At 49.3% G+C, this 17,854-nt stretch overlaps 7 protein-coding genes across 7 annotated transcripts; 3 read left to right on the forward strand and 4 right to left on the reverse strand.

Annotated features, from left to right (window-relative positions):
• Positions 1 to 795: 795 nt before the first annotated feature.
• On the reverse strand, positions 796 to 3,021 carry mdv1 (uncharacterized protein; the record flags this gene model as incomplete). The annotated part of the gene is made up of 5 exons (XM_056894936.1): positions 796 to 1,071; positions 1,138 to 1,949; positions 2,001 to 2,204; positions 2,264 to 2,858; positions 2,938 to 3,021. 5 exons carry the CDS (start codon positions 3,019 to 3,021, stop codon positions 796 to 798), a joined length of 1,971 nt encoding a protein of 656 aa, XP_056754684.1.
• Positions 3,022 to 3,572: 551 nt separating this feature from the next.
• On the forward strand, positions 3,573 to 4,601 carry N7537_003879 (chorismate mutase ARO7; the record flags this gene model as incomplete). The annotated part of the gene is made up of 3 exons (XM_056894937.1): positions 3,573 to 3,643; positions 3,804 to 4,455; positions 4,524 to 4,601. The coding sequence occupies 3 exons, from the start codon at positions 3,573 to 3,575 to the stop codon at positions 4,599 to 4,601; spliced, it is 801 nt and encodes a 266-aa protein (XP_056754685.1).
• Positions 4,602 to 4,809: 208 nt separating this feature from the next.
• Positions 4,810 to 5,773, reverse strand: N7537_003880 (protein-transporting protein BCP1; the record flags this gene model as incomplete). Its single annotated transcript, XM_056894938.1, has 3 exons — positions 4,810 to 5,355; positions 5,409 to 5,642; positions 5,702 to 5,773. The coding sequence occupies 3 exons, from the start codon at positions 5,771 to 5,773 to the stop codon at positions 4,810 to 4,812; spliced, it is 852 nt and encodes a 283-aa protein (XP_056754686.1).
• Positions 5,774 to 6,236: 463 nt separating this feature from the next.
• N7537_003881 (uncharacterized protein) lies at positions 6,237 to 6,968 on the reverse strand (the record flags this gene model as incomplete). Its single annotated transcript, XM_056894939.1, has 1 exon — positions 6,237 to 6,968. The coding sequence occupies one exon, from the start codon at positions 6,966 to 6,968 to the stop codon at positions 6,237 to 6,239; it is 732 nt and encodes a 243-aa protein (XP_056754687.1).
• Positions 6,969 to 7,863: 895 nt separating this feature from the next.
• On the forward strand, positions 7,864 to 8,310 carry N7537_003882 (uncharacterized protein; the record flags this gene model as incomplete). The annotated part of the gene is made up of 2 exons (XM_056894940.1): positions 7,864 to 8,133; positions 8,209 to 8,310. 2 exons carry the CDS (start codon positions 7,864 to 7,866, stop codon positions 8,308 to 8,310), a joined length of 372 nt encoding a protein of 123 aa, XP_056754688.1.
• An 843-nt stretch (positions 8,311 to 9,153) lies between these two features.
• N7537_003883 (alpha-mannosyltransferase) lies at positions 9,154 to 10,644 on the reverse strand (the record flags this gene model as incomplete). The annotated part of the gene is made up of 1 exon (XM_056894941.1): positions 9,154 to 10,644. One exon carries the CDS (start codon positions 10,642 to 10,644, stop codon positions 9,154 to 9,156), a length of 1,491 nt encoding a protein of 496 aa, XP_056754689.1.
• An 859-nt stretch (positions 10,645 to 11,503) lies between these two features.
• Positions 11,504 to 13,918, forward strand: N7537_003884 (Zn(II)2Cys6 transcription factor; the record flags this gene model as incomplete). The annotated part of the gene is made up of 1 exon (XM_056894942.1): positions 11,504 to 13,918. One exon carries the CDS (start codon positions 11,504 to 11,506, stop codon positions 13,916 to 13,918), a length of 2,415 nt encoding a protein of 804 aa, XP_056754690.1.
• Positions 13,919 to 17,854: the final 3,936 nt, after the last annotated feature.

Here is a 17,854-nt window from a genome sequence, read left to right on the forward strand (position 1 = left end):
GGTGTCACGAGAATGGAACATGTACAAGTATGGCGGACCAAGGCCATTGGTTCCCGCGAGTATTAAGTAAAAAATAAAATAAAATAAAAAAGAAGAAGAAGGCGATAATAATTCCAGACTTACCAGAGAACAGATTAAAAATGCAGACCCCGAAAAGCCGCGTGTAGTTGTCCGAAGCCTGTAGATCGCGGCCCCGGAGAGACGCGCAGACGCGACGGGAACGTGACTTGCAGTTACCAGTAGCTTCCGAAGGTGATCCGCCCGAGAGAGATCGAAGGGTGTTCGCTTTGTTCCAAGAATAGCTGACAATCTGGGTCTGAGTTGGCAGGAATCCGGGGGAGAACTCAGAAGGTTGGGGTGAAGTGAATGAAAAGTAGGGGAAAAAGGGTGGAGGCGCAAGTCTAGAAGATCACTGAAGAATCTCAACTCTCGACTTTTGGAGTATATATGTACAACATCGGACTCTGGAATTTGATGTTCTTTATATTTCTGCTGTTCTTTATAGACTATAGTCTCACTTCCATAGTCTTTGTTGCTTAAGTCTCTTTGTCAACTCTTGCGCCTCGGACTACTACGATCTTGCTATTTTTGTTTCATCTTGCTCCCCTGCCTGAAGGACTTTGATCATGTATACAGAATAACCAACTTGGCCCTACTCCTGATTCACCCGGTCGCTACTAAGACATAGATTGAATACTATACAACGGTCGCAAAAAGGCTGAGGTAAAAGCAAGATGTGGACCCCCTCCCCCCCCCCAAGTATGCACCTCCTAACTAAAAGAAGATCTTACCTATCTAACACGTCCAGGCAGCCATGGTGCCGTCTTTACGTCCCTCAACGAGGTAGCCGTCTTTAAGACGAACCCGCTCGACGGTCGCAGGGAATGGCCCGTCGTCGTCAAGTCCAGCACCTGGACCGCAGTCCCAGTGGTTGCCATCGGCCTTGTCGTAGACCTTAACCACACTCTCTCCGGCAGCGGCCACGATTCGTTTGGCATCGAACATCATGTCGGTGATTGGCTTCTCGTAGGCATAAGCGTCGTAAATAGAGCCCATACGTAGATCCCAAATCTACGAACAATTAGAAACAATACCCAAGCGAGAGAGAAAAAAAGGAGAAAAAACTGGTATGCTTACCCGAATACTGCGATCGAGACTACCCGTGACCAGATGCACATCATCAAATTGAAGACATGTGACCGGCCCCGTGTGTCCTACAAGACTCCGGTGGACATGGCCACTGCGCAAATCCCAAAGACGGACCATGCCATCTGCCGTACCGCATGCCAGCGCAGCGTCAAAGCACTGCACTGCACCAATAAAGTCGGCCGAAGCATCGGGCATGCGACCCGATGGTCGCCAGTCGGAGTCTCCCATCATGGACGAGGATGCCTGGGCTGACGCCCACAGAACATCCAGAGTTTGGACACAGCGACCTTTGACTAGATCCCATTGTCTGAGTGTCTTGTCTGCAGAACCTGAGACAAGGGTGTCACCCTTGAAATGAAGCGCTGTCACCTCATCAACGTGTGCCTCTAGCGAGAATACATTGCAGTCTTCGAGGTTAGAGGACGGTGGTACTGGGAAATTGTGTTCTGAAGCTCCCTCTTCTTGGTCACGCTCGTGTTTGTTGAGGCGTCCATCCCGGGTCGCGGGCCGAGCACGGCTCAGGTCCCACAGCTTGACAGAAGCATCCATAGAACCCGTGGCTACGATGTTATCCTCCACTTGTAAGCATCGAACCGAGGCATTGTGTCCCTCCAAGAAACCGGAGCATCGGCCGACATTCATGTCCCAAACTCTCACAGTATCATCTAGTGCAGCGCTGACCATAGTACCAAATGGATAGTCAAAGTCAATGGCTGTGACCATGTCGGTGTGCGCTTCTATTTCCTTGATCAGAGACCCCGGGGCGAAGTGTTCATGTAGAATTGGCATCGACCGTTTCCCTAAATCTGTTGTCAGTTGTGTTTCGCGTACCAGACTGAAGGATTCCATACGATTAGATTTATGTCGTAGACTTTTTGGTGAAGGTGAGGGGATTTTCTCGTAAATGGATTCTGACATGAACGAAGCGTCCATCGCTGGATCTCCCGACGATGCGATAGAACCATCCTGGCCGTCTGACCGCGGCGTCGCAACTGGTGTGTCCTGTGATTCCTCCTCTTCTGGGAAATCTTCCAATTTATTATCGAGATCCGTCACTGTTCCATGTTAATCAGTTTTCTCCCATGGTTTCGTTTGTATCGACATGTTGACCCACGTTCTTGCTCCAATCCCGCTTCGTCCATTTCCAAGCCGGCCAATCGATCGAGAACAATCTTGCGCATTTTGTGTAAGTTGGCGACCTTGTTATCGATTTCATGAATCTCTGCGCTACACATATTCTTCCGGATTCCCATCAACTCCAATTTGCGACTCAGCGATTTCCGCTGATCCTTTAACCCGGCCGGGCCGGCAGTCAAGGTGCCACCTCTCTCCACGTCCTTCAAATGCTTCCCCTTGGAGGTACGCCTTCGGTGTCGCTTCTTCTCGTGCTCTTCTTCGGGAACGGAGGCCTGGAAGCCCTGGAAAAGGGAGTAGGAGCTGCTGTCTTCGGGAATGTTGGCGAGAAGATCATCCGGGAGGGATGAAAGGGCACGCGACTGGATCTCGGTAGTCGAAAGCTTTGAGCGGACAAGGTCGGTCGGCGTTGTTTGTGTTAGAGAGAACACTTTGCGCTGCGTGGCCGGTCGCCGCAGCTCGCGGTGGATGTCGGTCATAGCATTGTGCAAGTGGGCGCTGTTCTGTTCGCCCGGTCCCATCAGGTGTCCTGCGGTCGTTGTGACTTTTCGTCCGAATGCCTCAAGGTGACGAGTCTGCAATCACCGCAGAGGAAATCCAATCAGCCTGCAGTTTGGTGGGGGGTGCGCCATCGGAGGGTGGGAAAAAGCCTACCGTTAAGCCAGTGCCCAGAAGGCCATCGCCCTCGACGATATCTGATAGACCCGAGGGCGAGTCGTCGCGGCGCTGGTTCTCCATGAGACGGAGAGTATCTTGGCCTCAACCGAAACCCATGCGATACGAGGAGAGGAAAGTTGGAAGCTTGAGGTAGGTTGAAGTAGGAGACTTGGTGTCCCACGCGGGTTTACCGCGTTCCCCGGGTACTGCCGTATCGTACTTTTACAAGCTGAAACCAGCACTGGTGCTTTCGCTTTCGACTTGTCGGAATATGGGTTTAAATCGATGTTTGATCCAAGTGCAAGGATGTTCAAGTGTGTTGGTTTTTGCTCGATTGTGGTGTTTCTGCAAGTGCCTCGGTCGCATACGGTCCAAAGTACCAAATGCATGGATCATCATATACCAGATCATTGGAAGGCTGATCGTTGTTCATTCACCGTTTTTTCTATTTGTAATTGTTGATCTCTGCATATGAGAACGATGTAGACCTTCTCTCACTGCATGTTTCCTTTCTTTTTGCCCCTTTTCTGTCATATATAAATGGGAGGACGCGCGGAGTGGACTAGAGGTATTCAGAAACAACTTTGCAGTCCCGCAGACTCTCTTCATCTACACATCACCACATACAAGCCATGGACACCGCCATTGACCTCTCTGATGCCCTCAAGGCACTGGACCTTGCTAATATTCGTTTCCAGTTGATGTGAGTTCTCACCTTTCCCCCAGCTAAAAGACTGCCCAAACTCTTTCCCCGCCCCCGCCATAACCTTCAATACACACTATACACACGAAATACTACATTTCTATTGAACCTCCAACCCCCACCGCAATGAGAGCTGATAACTGACATTCCAGGCCCACAGTCGATTGGAAGACACCATTACCTTTCACCTGATCGAACGGGTTCAATTCCCGCTGAACAAGACTATCTACGCCCCCGGCGGCGTTAAGATCCCCAACAGCGAGCTCAGTCTGCTAGACTACCTACTCCGCGAACAAGAGCGTATTCAGTCGCGAGTACGCCGCTACCAGTCGCCCGACGAGTACCCCTTCTTCCCGGACGTGCTCGAAGAGCCCATCCTGCAACCGCTGGAATACCCGCGCATCCTGCACGAGAACGATGTCTGCGTCAACGACGTAATCAAGGAACGGTACATTAAAGAGGTCCTGCCGGCAGTGTGCCCCAAGTTTGGTCGGGAGGACCGTGGCGAGACACAGGAGAACTACGGTTCCGCGGCGACCTGCGATGTTGCTGTTTTGCAGGCACTGTCGCGCCGCATTCATTTCGGAAAGTTCGTTGCTGAGTCGAAGTTCCAGAAGGATCCTGAAACTTTTGTGCGTTTGATTAAGGCGGAGGATCGGGCGGGTATCGATGCTGCTATTACCAATTCCGCGGTTGAGCTCAAGGTTCTTGAACGTTTGGGTCTCAAGGCGAAGACTTATGGCACTGATCCTGCTTTTCCTGATGAGAATGGTTCCAAGATTAACATTGAGGCTGTCGTTGCTATGTACAAGGTGAGAAGAGACATTTTGGAGTTTTGGTTCTGGGTGCATGATCGCTGACTTTTGTGCTCCTCCACTAGGAATGTGTCATCCCATTGACCAAGATTGTTGAGGTCGAGTACCTCATGCAGAGACTCAAGGGCACACAATGGGAATAAACAGCATTCTAACATATGTATGGTTACGATATCAAACCATCAAATGTCAACATTTATGAGCAAGCATTATGAGAATCATGTGGCCGACGCAACACTGTCCCGGGGATACACAGAAGACAAAAGTTCAAAGCAAAATAAGCTAGAATTGAATATATTTTTGTCGTAAACTGGACGTGAGCTGCATCAGACTACAAAGTCTTAACATTAACTACGACATATATTGGGTAAGAGCCTTAACCATAGGCTCGAACTTAGCTGCCTCAATCAAAATCAAGCTACCTTTCGTCCGGATACCCAGCTCCTGGAACGCACGCTTGGAGTCTGAGTGACCATCGTCGGACTTGTGGGTGTAATCAATAGAGCCAGCACACAGCGCATGGCGCTCAATAACCTCGTCTTCGGGGTGGAAGAAGAAGCGCTCGGCCTGCTCACCACCCTTCTTCTTTTTCTTCTGAGGCCGGGACTCTTCCTGATCCAGCTTGGACTCGACTTCCTCGTAGTTCTTAGAGAGAACCAGGTAGTGCGAGAAGGTGTAGGGCTCCTTGTCCTCAACAGCCCAGGCAATCTCTTCCTGCAGCATGTTGTACATGGGAGGGACAATCTCGGAGGGCATGTTGATCAACCGCTCAGTCAGAATGAGACCGATGGGAGGGGTCGGGGATTGGGAAAGGAGCTGGGAAGCGGCGGAGAGGGACGGGTTAGAGGCGGATTTGGTCTTGAGGTAGTTGATCAGGTCCTGGACGACGGGTTTGTCCTAGGAGCAGATTGTTAGTGCAACGAAAATACGAAGATCGGGAAATTGCGAACCTTGTGTTCCTGCATATTGAGAATTGACAAGAACGCATAGGGATCCGATTCATGCCCATCAACCTTCACTGTTGATCCCAGTGTTGGCTGAGAGAGAATCAAATCAGCCAGCGCGGACATGTCGAAAATCTGGGCATCGTTGTCGAATAACTGGCGCAGGAGGTTCTTCAGGCCATGGAAATCGATAGGCTGAGGGTCGAACCATTCAAATTCTACATTGACCATGTCCATGTCCTGCAGTCGTCATTATGGTTAGCAATCCGACGGCACACAGTCCGGGGTACAAGTCTGACCTCGTCGGAGTCGGACTCCTCTGGCTTGGTGCCGCCCATGGTGACATCACCGAGTTCTTTCCGCTTAACCATTTTGTGCTAATTGAGGTGTGTTTTGCCTTGGATTGGGTAGAATTGAAGTTCAAAGGTTGACCTTGGCCCCGCGCTCGGCCGCTTTCGAACTTTTTTCCTTATCGGTTGTTATCGCAGATGTAGGTCATTGTTGGCTGCCCAGGTCCCAGGGACCATCAATTGATTCGCGTGATCTATGATAATATGCTACATATTACAAATGTATTTAGGTGTCTTCAAAAGTCTTAGGGAAAGCCTTCGTTAATCTATGGGCTTCGTTGACAAGCTGTCCAAGGGTGCACTGGCTAGCTATACTTACACCTAAATATATATAAATAGACCAAGTAAATAACATTTGAATACACAAACAAAACCTCAACAATTAGAGCGTTTGAAGCGTCGTAAGAACATGCACTCAGATACTATGCAATTGTAGCATATCAAACCCCGAAAAGTATTGCTTTTGGAAATTAAGCCTCCAAGTCTAAATATCGTACTCAACAGCTTCAACAGTCGGCACTTTATGAAGCTTAACATCAAAGAACTGAGCGACAAGCTGCACACAATCCCAAATAACCTGAACCTCCTCCCGAGGAACACCAATGCGCCTCGTGCCCCGAATATGCCAATGGGTCTCCTTAGGCAGATTTTGACTCATGATACCAGGCAGCACAACAAGCTGTGTATCAAGGTCATTCAAGACCTGACGATCGGACAAAAACAACCCGTAAGTAATCTCCTTGGAGAGCCAAGAAAAGTCCTTATGCGCACTGAACAAATCCAGCGTGCCTGTCGTGTTACGCGCGTACAGCTTCTGCAGCCACCCAGTGCCACGCTCGTGGTTTGCTTCGTCGCATTGCCATCCCTCGCGGGTGAAGGTAAAATCCTTGTCCTCGTCGCGCTCGACCTCGCTAATGGCTAGAATCGCCTCAATGGGCTTGCATACTCCGACTATAGGTACAGATTTGACGAGCGCCTCGCGCAGCCGGCGAATCAGGGCTTGCCGGGCTGCCGAGGTCGCATAGTCTGCTTGCTGGGTGAGGTGGAGGTAGAGCTGGTCTGCTCGCTCTGGGTCTGGGCTGGCGACTAGTGTGGAGATGGCTAGGATGTACCATTTATCATTGCCCAGATTGGTGGTCTTGAAGCGGTTCTCTAGCTCGGTGAAAAGTTGGCGGTAGCGGGGCTGGACCTCCGGTGTTGCGGTGGAAAAACTCATGGTTGTTCTTGGTGGGTGGGATGGTAGAAGTATCGAAAAGATTTTGGGCTGCAGCTGCAGCTTGCTGGCTCGGATTGGTAATCGACAGAACATGGCGTACAAAGTACATCGTACAATTACAGCGTTCAATACAACGTAAAGTTGGTGATCTCTCCATCAATCGCAGTACACTCCGGCGGCTGAAGTGGGTCGCTGCAGATCAAGGCATTTTGGACGGAGTATGGTATCTTAGTATAAAACTTCGAACCTCTCTTTTATTTTCTTCCTAGAGATGTAAAGGATGGAGAGTTATCGGATTTAAGAGGAAATAACCCAAAGAATATCAGGTACTACATTACATTAGCGAATTCCTACCTCGGAGGGATATAAGTCGATTGCGAACTGAATAGTTCACACACATCCACGAAAACAATGTACAAAAAGAAGTCAATAGGTACAAAATATCTACACCAAGCCATGCTATGAATAATGAAAACAACGCAACTTATTTACACATTAGGTACTACGAAATATAAGCAAGCTACCAACGTTCTACACGAACAAGTATGAAGTGGGGCGGACACTAACCAGCGGAACCCTCAAGCGTCAACAATGTCATCAAGCAATGCTCTGCCTTGATTGCAACGTTTTCTTTTCCAAACCAGAACCCTAAGGAAGGGCCCGGAGCAGATACGATCGGAAACGAACAAGAATCTGTTGTCATTGCCCCCAAGCCGGACTACGCCCCACTATGATTTCAGTGACTCCAGCATGACATCACAATCATAAAGGCAAGTATAAGATCGAGCTCTTCCAATGGTGTAAAAAGAAATCAAACACCTCTTCCATTCAGACAACCATTCTTAACGTCTCGAACCTCTCAACCATCTCTAAATCCCATTTACATATACACAACATGTCAAACTTGTCAGGCTCAGGTCATTCCAGTGTCGGAAACCCCAGTATCTATGAGGCAGGTGACCAGCGCAACGTCCCCGTGTCTGAGCTCCAAGAGCGCTCCCGTTACGCCGAGGGCATGCCCCATAGCCACCAGAACCTTGATTCCAAGGACGGCCGCTCTATTGCCAACAAGCTTGCCTCCCAGGAGAACAAGCCGGACTCCTCCAAGCACAACACCGAGTATGACGCCGAGGCTGAGTTGAGCAAGCAAGACCCTACCAAGCCTGTAAGTTGCATACAATCTCTGCTCACATAACAAGCTTTGATTAAGACGCACTTGCTAACGTTGTTTTTAATACAGGCCAGGTCGCACGGCAACGCTCCATCCAAGGGTGCTAAGATTGATGCTGAGCTCAAGGCTGAGGATGAGCAGCGTCTGCAAGAAAAGGGCATTAAGCACTAACTTTGTTAATGCTGGTTTTCTTTTTCATGTTACGATGCAAAATACCCCCCTCCATGTCTCCTGATTGGAATTGAATATAGTCGGGGATGGAAGGGTTGGTAGTAGAATATGTACGATAATAATGATATCTGGTCTTAACTTTCTCTTGAATGAGTAACGGGCCACTGAATGAATACCTACATTGAAGATAAAACATATGGGCGTTAAAAATATGTACACATGTGTCATTTGTAATAGTAACTTACAAATATTGAAGCAAGTACCTAAATGCAAGCAGTTACATGCCTACCTAGGTAGTGACTTTGTATTACTCGGAATGGCCTCCGCAGGCTAAGTGTTTTATGCCACTTCCACTTGCCCGGGACAGAAAGTGGCGTCATATATTATTTAAACTTCCCAACGTACAAGCGAGAAGTTATATAGTAGCAGTCTACATGAAAACAGTAAAATACTGTTCCAATTCAGGCACGCCATTGTAAAATGTAGGGGAAAATAGAACATATGTCATGAGATCGCTTTATAAACACAAATATGTGATATGTACGAGACCCGAGATTTCAAGGGCCGAGCTATTATTGTACAATCCTGTACAAAGCTAATTCCAATAGTGTGACTGGCGTGTTTAGCCAGAAGAAAAATGGCTTGGGTGATCGAAGACCCTCACTGCCAACCAATATGGTGCTCACCGCCGCAGATACCGAGACAACGGAGGTATATATCCGGAGTGCATTTGGAGTTCAGCCAAACACCGGAGTCCTGCTCGGGAGGGGGAGGGGATGAGAGGGGAGGCCGGGCAAGTGGAGGAGCGGCCTAATGCACAAAATATGCCAGTGAGACCTGAGATCAACCATCCAAAGTAAATTTGGGATCATCGTCATGCGGTTCAGCAAAGACATGGCCCCAGTATTCCTCGACATTCTTGCACAGGTCCACTTTGTTCTCCCACGTTTTGAACGCAGTTTCTAGCTCGCAGCTCACCCATTTGATCTCCTCCCAGTAAGCCTTTTCGACATCGTAGCCAAATCGCTTGATAGTATCCGGGGGTGCGATCCAGGCGCGTCCAGCTGAGCCGTCCTCCTTCAAGGTAGGTGTTGTTTCCCATCCAAGGCCGAAGATCCGGTCACCGGGGTTGAATTTGGGATAGTTTGCGTGGATGAAGAAAATGTGCGGTGCGGGGGCAACAGCCTCGTCTTTTACACGCCACTTATCCTGCTGGATCAAGACAAAGTCCTCGCGTGGATCTGATTGTGCCATAGCTGATCCAGACAGCCCATCCGCATTTGCGTGTCCGATGGCTTGCACCCTCTCACTGACAGTGTAGAAAGGCGCGCCTACAGCCGAGGCAGCCTGGATAAAAGTTTCCTTGTCTCCCTCGCCAGGTCCTCCTTGACTTAACAAGCGGAAATAATGTGAGGGGCCGTAAAAGTTATAATATGCCGCCAGCAAGAGAGCTAGAGAATGGGTTTTCTTAGAGACTAAGAATGCCCCAGTTTCTGACGACTGTCTGGCAGCCATGGATGGTGCCTGTTGGCGTGAAATTCTGTAGTACAATGGAGACGCGGAGGAGGCCCAGAAGTCGGGCCATGTGACAAGACCATTGGTTTTGAATGGCTCCGAGTCGAGTAGTTCCTCAGGCTTGCCAAGAGGGAAGCAGTCGGCATCCATCCAGACAATTTCTTCAAAGGACGAGAAAAGAACTGCGAAGATCTTGAGTTGATAATGCTCAATGATGTTCTTACCCACCACGTCCGCCAGAACCAAGCACCGCGCATCGAGTTTGGGAAGCACCTCGTTGCAAACCTGTTTCTCGAGCTCGGTGGCATCCTTCATGTAGAGTTCAACCGGCAACGTTGACCCCGCGCGGCGGAGCATGCGCAGCGATGAGACAAAAACAGGAAGGTACGTAGACCCGGCTGTCGATACCAGTCCTCGCTTGCCTGGGGTATGAATCGGCTTCAACTCCTTGTCCGATTTCTTGACATCCTCGATGAAGGCCGCATGGGCTTCTTCCATCTTGCGTACAGCTTCCTCGCTCATGCCCGTCAGGTCGGGTCGCGGCTGTTCTTTTGTGGGGTCAAAGTGTAGAGCTGCGACATCGCCGCGCTTTTCCGGGGAAGGGCAACTCGGTTTGTGGCGTTCAATTATGGGCCGCAGGACTTTCCAGAAGTCTTTCTGGCGTTGCGCGAGGGGAACCTCGAATGCTGTGTTTGGGACCAAGGGGACGGCGGAGGACGCGGTGATTGGGGATCGGTAAAAGTGGACGGTGCACACTAGAATCAGAGCGAGCATCGCCAGTATGAGCGCTTTGGCTCTCCCAGTTCGAAAAGCACTCATTATTGCTAGATAGTTCGGGCAACTGCACTTTGAATCAGGGGGTTAGGGAGCGGCGCACGGCCACGCCGATCGGATTTCACCAAGTCAAGAAGGAGAAAAGGTTTTATATATTGATTCACAGAGCGATGGCCGGTTGTTGTCGAATTGTGGCGCATTGATTGTCCGAGGGCGGAAAGAAGATTAGCTTACTGGGCTTGGCACGTCAATGCAATAAGTATTTCCATCGTACACCACTTGGGACCAGCATTGCCTATGTATATTCTTGTTATATATATTTGTATTTATAGTATTGATCTTGGATCATTTGAAGGATTCAAATGTTCAATCTCGGATATAAGGTATGAGACCCTGCGAAATGCACTCCGCACCTGAAAGTCGAGGCCTGCTAACCATACATTATCAGGCCAACTTCAAGGCAAACCTATGGATGGGATTAGAACACATGTGAGACACTTGAGGGATATTCAATATCATCGTGGGACCATTTGCCTTTTCGAAAAGGCGCCCCAATCCACCTAGTTCTTCCTCATCGACTAAAGCGCGGATCAGCCTCCACCGGGGAAGATCACATATCCACCCCCCAACCCTTCTCCATCATATTATTCCTTCTTTTTCAGTCTGCAGAACTCACAGAGTTGACTTTTTATTTTTATATATTTAAATATCCATACCCCCCCCCCCCCCAAACCCCGTTAGAATTCGCCGATCCCGTGTCATTCGACATTTCCGCCCCCATTACAAATCTTCAACCCCCCCGAAGTGGCCTACGCCTCCGTGAACATCCATTACTGCAATCCAACAGGTCTTTCAGGATCTAAACGAATGGACTCCGTGCGGGCCTTGCCCACACCCGTCTAAGATGGCCTCTGCCTCCGATAAAGCAGATCGTCCCGCGAAAGACCCCGCGCCCAAGGGAAAATCCCGCAAAACCGACCCAAACGCTCCGGTCCGGAAACGCCGTAAGAGAACGGTGGTCAGCGGAGCCCCCGATGACTGCTTTTCCTGCTCCAAGCGAGGAGCGCGGTGTGACCGGCGCCGACCATATTGCTCCCAGTGCCTCGACCTCGGCCGTGAATGTTCCGGATACAAAACGACGTTGACATGGGGTGTTGGAGTCGCAAGTCGAGGGAAACTCCGGGGCCAGAAGCTTCCGGTGATGGAGTCGGAGGAGAAATCAACGGGGAATGCTGAGAAATTACAACCAAAGGCCTCAGGCAGCAGCGGCCCGTCTTCTTCACGGGTACCCGCTAATGCTGCGGCCCCGATGCCTCCGTCCACCGGCCCTACAATGACATCGTTTGGTGGCAGCACGCCAAGTGTGAAACTGGAAGGTAGTCCGCCCATGATGCCAGCTGCCTTTGGCATGTCTTCAAACATGGTTTGGACAATGGACATGCCAGATCCACAATCATGGTCGAGCACCATTGCCGCCCCGCCTGCGATTTCAGGGCTTCCGTTACCCAGTCGGCCAATGATTCCAAATAATACGAGCCAGAGTATGACCCCGGAGTCGCCATTGTTATATGCTCCCATTCCAAGCCCGACGGCTAATTTTGGATCTCTGGTTTCGCCGACTGCAGTTCCATTCTCATCTCAGGCTGTTAGTCCCCCAGCGTCACAAGACGCGGATGAAGAGGATATCAAACATGATCCTAATTACCATGTGCTTTGGAACGCCGCCCATTCTCCATCACTCTCTCAGCTTCTCTTGGCACGATCCGTGGGACGGACCCCGCGTATTCGGTATCTCATCAGCTACTACGCTGAAGTTATCGCTCCTATGATTGTTGCCTTTGATACCCCGACAAATCCGTTCCGCACTCACATTATACGCTTGGCGATGGAGAGTGAGGCTCTGCAGGAGGCGATTGCAACGCTGGCTACGAGCAACTTGCGCCAGAGGCGAGAGCACAATCACCTCTCCACGGAACGAACTTTGCCGGCACGTATGTCATCAATGGCTCACCGCGCCCTTACCGACGAAGATTTCCAAGATCGATATGGTATCTCAATGGTGGAAGGGTATATGAGAGAAGAAAATCATCATCGAGGGATGGCCGTTAAGGCTTTAAATGCTGATTTGGCCGACCCTCGCCGCAGATTGTCAGACTCCGTATTGGCAACTCTGTTAATTCTCTGTCTTTTCCACGGCTGTGATACTGGCGTTGCCGGATTCCGTGCACAATTTGCTGGAGTAACAAGACTTCTTGCGATCCGAATGCGCCATTCCCGTGTCGTAACGGATGATCTCAAATGGTTCATCCGCATGTTCTCGTGGTTTGATACATTGACGGCAACTACAAATGACCGTGATGTACAACTCCGTGGAACATGTTTGGAGATCAGCTCCATAACCGATGGAGAATGGGGGCTGGAAAACTTGGCCGGCTGTGATGGTCGTCTGTTCAAGCTGATTTCTCAGCTGGGGCGTTTGAATCTTCTGAGTCAGGACCAAGAGCCCAATCTATCGCGCCCAAGTGACGCTGCTATCTCCACTGCGTCCCTCCCTCCTAATATGCTGTTCCCTGGATGGGAAACAGTGCCCAACACTGGAATGGGCTCCGCACCGGAATACGGATTCTCTCTTCCCACGCCGCCGCAAAGCAGTGACTCATGCCGTCGTCCTTCCTCTCCAGAATTCTGGACAGAGTGGTATTCGCTCAGGCAGCGACTCGAATCCTGGCGATTCGACCCACCTGCTCAAGCCGCTTTTCCCTCTCCGCCCTTATCTGCATCTACAATGACTTGGAACTCTACTACCTATGTGACACCACGGACTTCCTCATCAGCATACCAAGTGGCACCCGAGAATCTCCAGGACGTCTACCAGATCTCGGAGTGTTTCCGTCATGCTGCCCTTCTCTACTGCGAACGTCTAGCCGAGCCGACCCTTCCATCATCTCATGGCCGTATCCAGCACCTTGTCCAGCTCGCCATGCACTGCATCATTACCGTGCAATCAGATGTATATCTTCTCTGGCCACTGTTCATTGTCGGTTCAGAGTGTGTCCAGGACGATCACCGTTCGATTATCCGCAATCGCTGCAAGGATATCTCTAAGGACTCTGGCTTCATCAACAACCTTTCCTGTCTAGAGCTTCTGGAACGGATCTGGGCTGAGCATTCTGAGGAATCTTCATTCCCAATTTATCCTAACGGGCTCGGTCCCCCACCTCCACTGGTTGGCGGCAGGGCACCAGCTTCATCGCAGGCCTTCCGTTGGTCCCGAGTTATGCAGGCCAAGCGGGGCGACGGCGAGTATATGGTTGCATAGACCGTTTATCTTATATCTCTTTTTCTAATTTTTGCCCAAGATATATGCTTGTGGCTTCCAGCTTTACAGCATTCTGGTGGGAGGACTCATTGGATTTTTCTTTGTTCGAGGATCAGCGATTCGCGTGTTGGGGTTTGACAAACATGATACCATTCATTCTATGTGCAGCAATATTGCCTCCAGCCAATACTATCTACGTTGTACATACTGGCTTTTTTTTTTTTTTCTTTTTTTCCGGGTTTGTTAGGGGCTTAAATAGAATTTCATGCATGCTTGTACATATACCTACAAAATCAGGATAACCATCCAAATACAGACCATGTCATATAATCTTGTCCATGGAATGAACCCCACGAAGCAAAGAGTTTACCGCTCGCCCATTATTCACAGGCGGTTCTCAATTATCTGCTCCGCCTGAACAAAATTTCTTCCTAATACGTACGGAATATAATCTATATCCTCCACTACCAAGGTCCAAAGGCTAAATAGGGGCTGGCCCAAGCCACTTGGAGATAACTACACCGAGTCGAAGTATGCGCAAATAGTAGGGGGAAAAAGGCGCAACTTGACCACCACAGAACAACCCAACGCAAGCCCCCTGCCCCTATCACAAATCCCATGGGCGCAACGACAAAAGTACTAACCAACACTTAGACCAACACTTAGCCCAAACCTAGACCTATAGGCGCTTACGGAGCACATTCTTTATAGGGCACAGGGCAAGGGCAGCGATGCAAACCCTATATGATCAGCACGCACAGTGAAAATCTGAAAAGCTCAATACACAAGCCCTGATATCAATAATACAAGTACGAATTACCCTCGAGGATCTTCCCGACCGCTAGTAAGCCAACGGGGCCTAGAATACCAATAGCAAACACTAAACTGTGTTCAAGGTCTTGTTTTGATTCTCCGCCGGCATAGCCGACGTCCGCCCGTGCAAGGGGGTGGCAGATAGATAGGATTCTGTCGGAAGTACGATTCATGTGATATGGTTTTATGGATCTTGCCCAGAGCGTGCGTGCGTGTTTAATTAGATATCTAGGGGGCGAGGAGGTAGGTGCTTTGCAAAGTGTAGGTGAAGGCTGTTATCCTTACCAATTCCCCTGTACTTCCAGACTTGGCTTGAGATCAAAAAGCAAAATTTACCAATCAAACCCACTTTGAAATCCGCATTCTACCAGGGCTCTGTAACCCGCACGGAGAACGGAAGTACGCCGTATCCACACGGCAATCTAGGCGTCCACAAACCCCTATATCCAAAACCTGATTGTCTCGCAAGGATGTTGAGCTGTTTAAACCGCCGCGCTTTGGGGGTGTGGATATTAAATGATATATTAGCTGTAGGCCATACTAAGCTTACCTACTGTGCAAGCCGCAAGTCGCATGTCGCACGAGAAGCACGGGATATAAATTAGACAGAGCCAATTATTTGGCTCAGGGGGAACGGTGTACAAAGATTTGTGTGTGTGTCCCCGTGCGCCTGTTCAAGGTTATGTTCCTACAGCCGAGGGAATATGCGTCCCGGCTTCCAGCCCGTTGACCCCCCTGCAGCCTTGTTAGCGGCTTTGGTGTGGGCTTTTGGGCTTTAAACCTTGTTCCAGAAATTCCATGAGTCTTAGGCGAGTTGGTGTTCCGCACTAATCAAACTAAATATTATATCGATTTATTTTTTTGTCGTTGGCTGAACTCAGCTTGGTTTGGGTGGCGAAAGAAGAGAAAATAGGGGGCCGTTGTCGAGTAGGATCTGTTAGACGCTGGATTATCTATGGCGAGCAGATACGTCTATATTTCCCTTTTTTTTTTTAATCTGCTGCCTGCATGTGAGATCTATCATGCAGATACGATCAAAAAAACATGTTTGGTGGGTGTTTGATTTAATTCCTTTTTCGAAAAATAAATAAAAATAAGCCATGTGCAACCCTAGATGATCGGCAGTGCAGGACGGGTTTTTGCCTTCTGTTTAGCTGGTTGGCTAAGACAGGGGGGATTCTCGAAGGGTTGAGTCATTCAAGAAAAACAAAACCCTCGAATCAGGGGTGGACCTGGGATTCTTTTGTGTGGGCAGTAAGGATGCACTGGAAATTCCGTCTTTCATCCCTTTACTTGGTGCGTGAGCGTAAAAAGTATGTTGGTATTGGTGGTATTGGTGGCTGCGCAAAGTTGCGCTGGTCTTGTTCTTTACGCTGAAGATACAGAGGTACGTGCTTTGTTCCATAGAGTAGAGAATAGTTGTAGTCGAGGCCGTTGTAATATTAGTGTGTAGTCTATGTAGCTCTGCCGGTCATGACGCACACTGCACATCTGGTAGCGCTGGTTGGTGTCAGGCCAGTCCCGAAAAGGCAGACTAGGGCTTGAAATTGTATGCGATCGCAATGATAGCGAGTCGCCTATTGTTCATCGCCCCACGTTGAAACAATGAACTGTCGGCAGCCAAAATGTCAAAAATGGATACATAACAGCTTGGTGATCTAGATATGACTTCATTTTAGGTACGGTTGGAGGACACTGCCCCCCCATCATGCGGCTTCGATCCTAACGCGTTGTACACAACTGCTGCGCATCCCTCGATTTCATACTTGATAATAAGTTATGCTATTTTTACTACTCGGAAGACTTTTCAGCCCACTCAAGATATTGATGGTCAGACCCAAGGAGCAAGTTGCGGTCTGTGAATTCTCTATATTTTTGCCCAAAACGGTGGTTGCTGCCCAGCGACGCAGCGGTAAAGCCCATGCATGGCCCGTGATGTCGCCCAAGATGGCAGTGTGAAGTGGATGTGTGTGGAAAAGATATACCGATGGGGCTCGTTAGTCGTTTCTCTTGCCATGGCAACGTGTTCGTATATGTTACAAGATAGTAATAAAGTAGTAATGTCCGAAGTGTCTGGAGGGTTTGGTGGAGTCTGAACCACTGAACGAGACGGGATGGGCCGTCGTGAAATCTGGGATGCCGTCGGTCCAACCATGGAACCGGCTTTAGTTTGCTGGATCGAGCCCTGCATACATCGAGCCCTGCCTATAGCGAGTACATACATGAGCAATTACTAGTAGAGGATATTTTTTTTTCATATGATCAATATAAAGTACCATTTTGCTGTCTATAGTATTCTCCGTGTTGCTGCAACTAATGATGGCGTTCATGCAGATGAACTGTACGAGGCATGGAAAATGTAAGCCTAGTTCTGGAAGTCGAGCACATGGCTTTGCGCTCATCCAACCCAACCATGACACGCCAGCTGATGGAGGGGTGACCTAAATTAATTCCATCACTGGACATCTGTAAGGCAGCCAGTAAGATGCCTATGGAATCACACTACGTCTGAGTGGCGACATTCTCGCCTGGTCTTTTTTTCTTTTTTCTTTTGGTTACTTGGAGTGAGTCAGTCCACAAGAGCCAGAAAAATCTCGCTATGCAGTTGCCTTGAGACCAGAAAAGTCAAACACACCGAGGAAAATGCAGTTGTCCGCTGCCCGATTCAACGGAGGGGCTATCAGCTAAGCGGTTTGCATATAGCGTCCAATGGAAGCGTCTCCATCTGGGCTAGCTTGAGGGGTAGCGACATCAAGACTTGATGGTACTTTGGTTATGGTAGTTTCAGGAGGCAAATAGAAAGTACCAGTTTCTACTAGAATGATGACTAGAGTGTATCTGCAAGGTTGGCGCCTGAAGTTGAGTCAGAATATGTAATAGCTGACCTCGAGCGCAAGGTATAAAAAGAGACGGATTATCGTCTAGAAGAAGGAATACTATATCCTTAATTTTAATAAACTGAAAGAGGAAATGAATAGAATACCTTGAAATCCGTCGAATTTCAATACACGTAAGAAAGAATCCAAACGCCACAGCCCACAACGCCAACTCACACGCGCCAGTCACTAGTGGATGCACTGATTGGCCTGCGCCAATATCGCCGGCGCGCTGACATTGGGATCC

The sequence above is a fragment of the Penicillium hordei genome (genome assembly GCF_028827395.1).
Source record: "Penicillium hordei strain IBT 12815 chromosome Unknown utg000002l_segment0_segment0, whole genome shotgun sequence".
NCBI classification, from domain to species: Eukaryota; Fungi; Ascomycota; class Eurotiomycetes; order Eurotiales; family Aspergillaceae; genus Penicillium; species Penicillium hordei.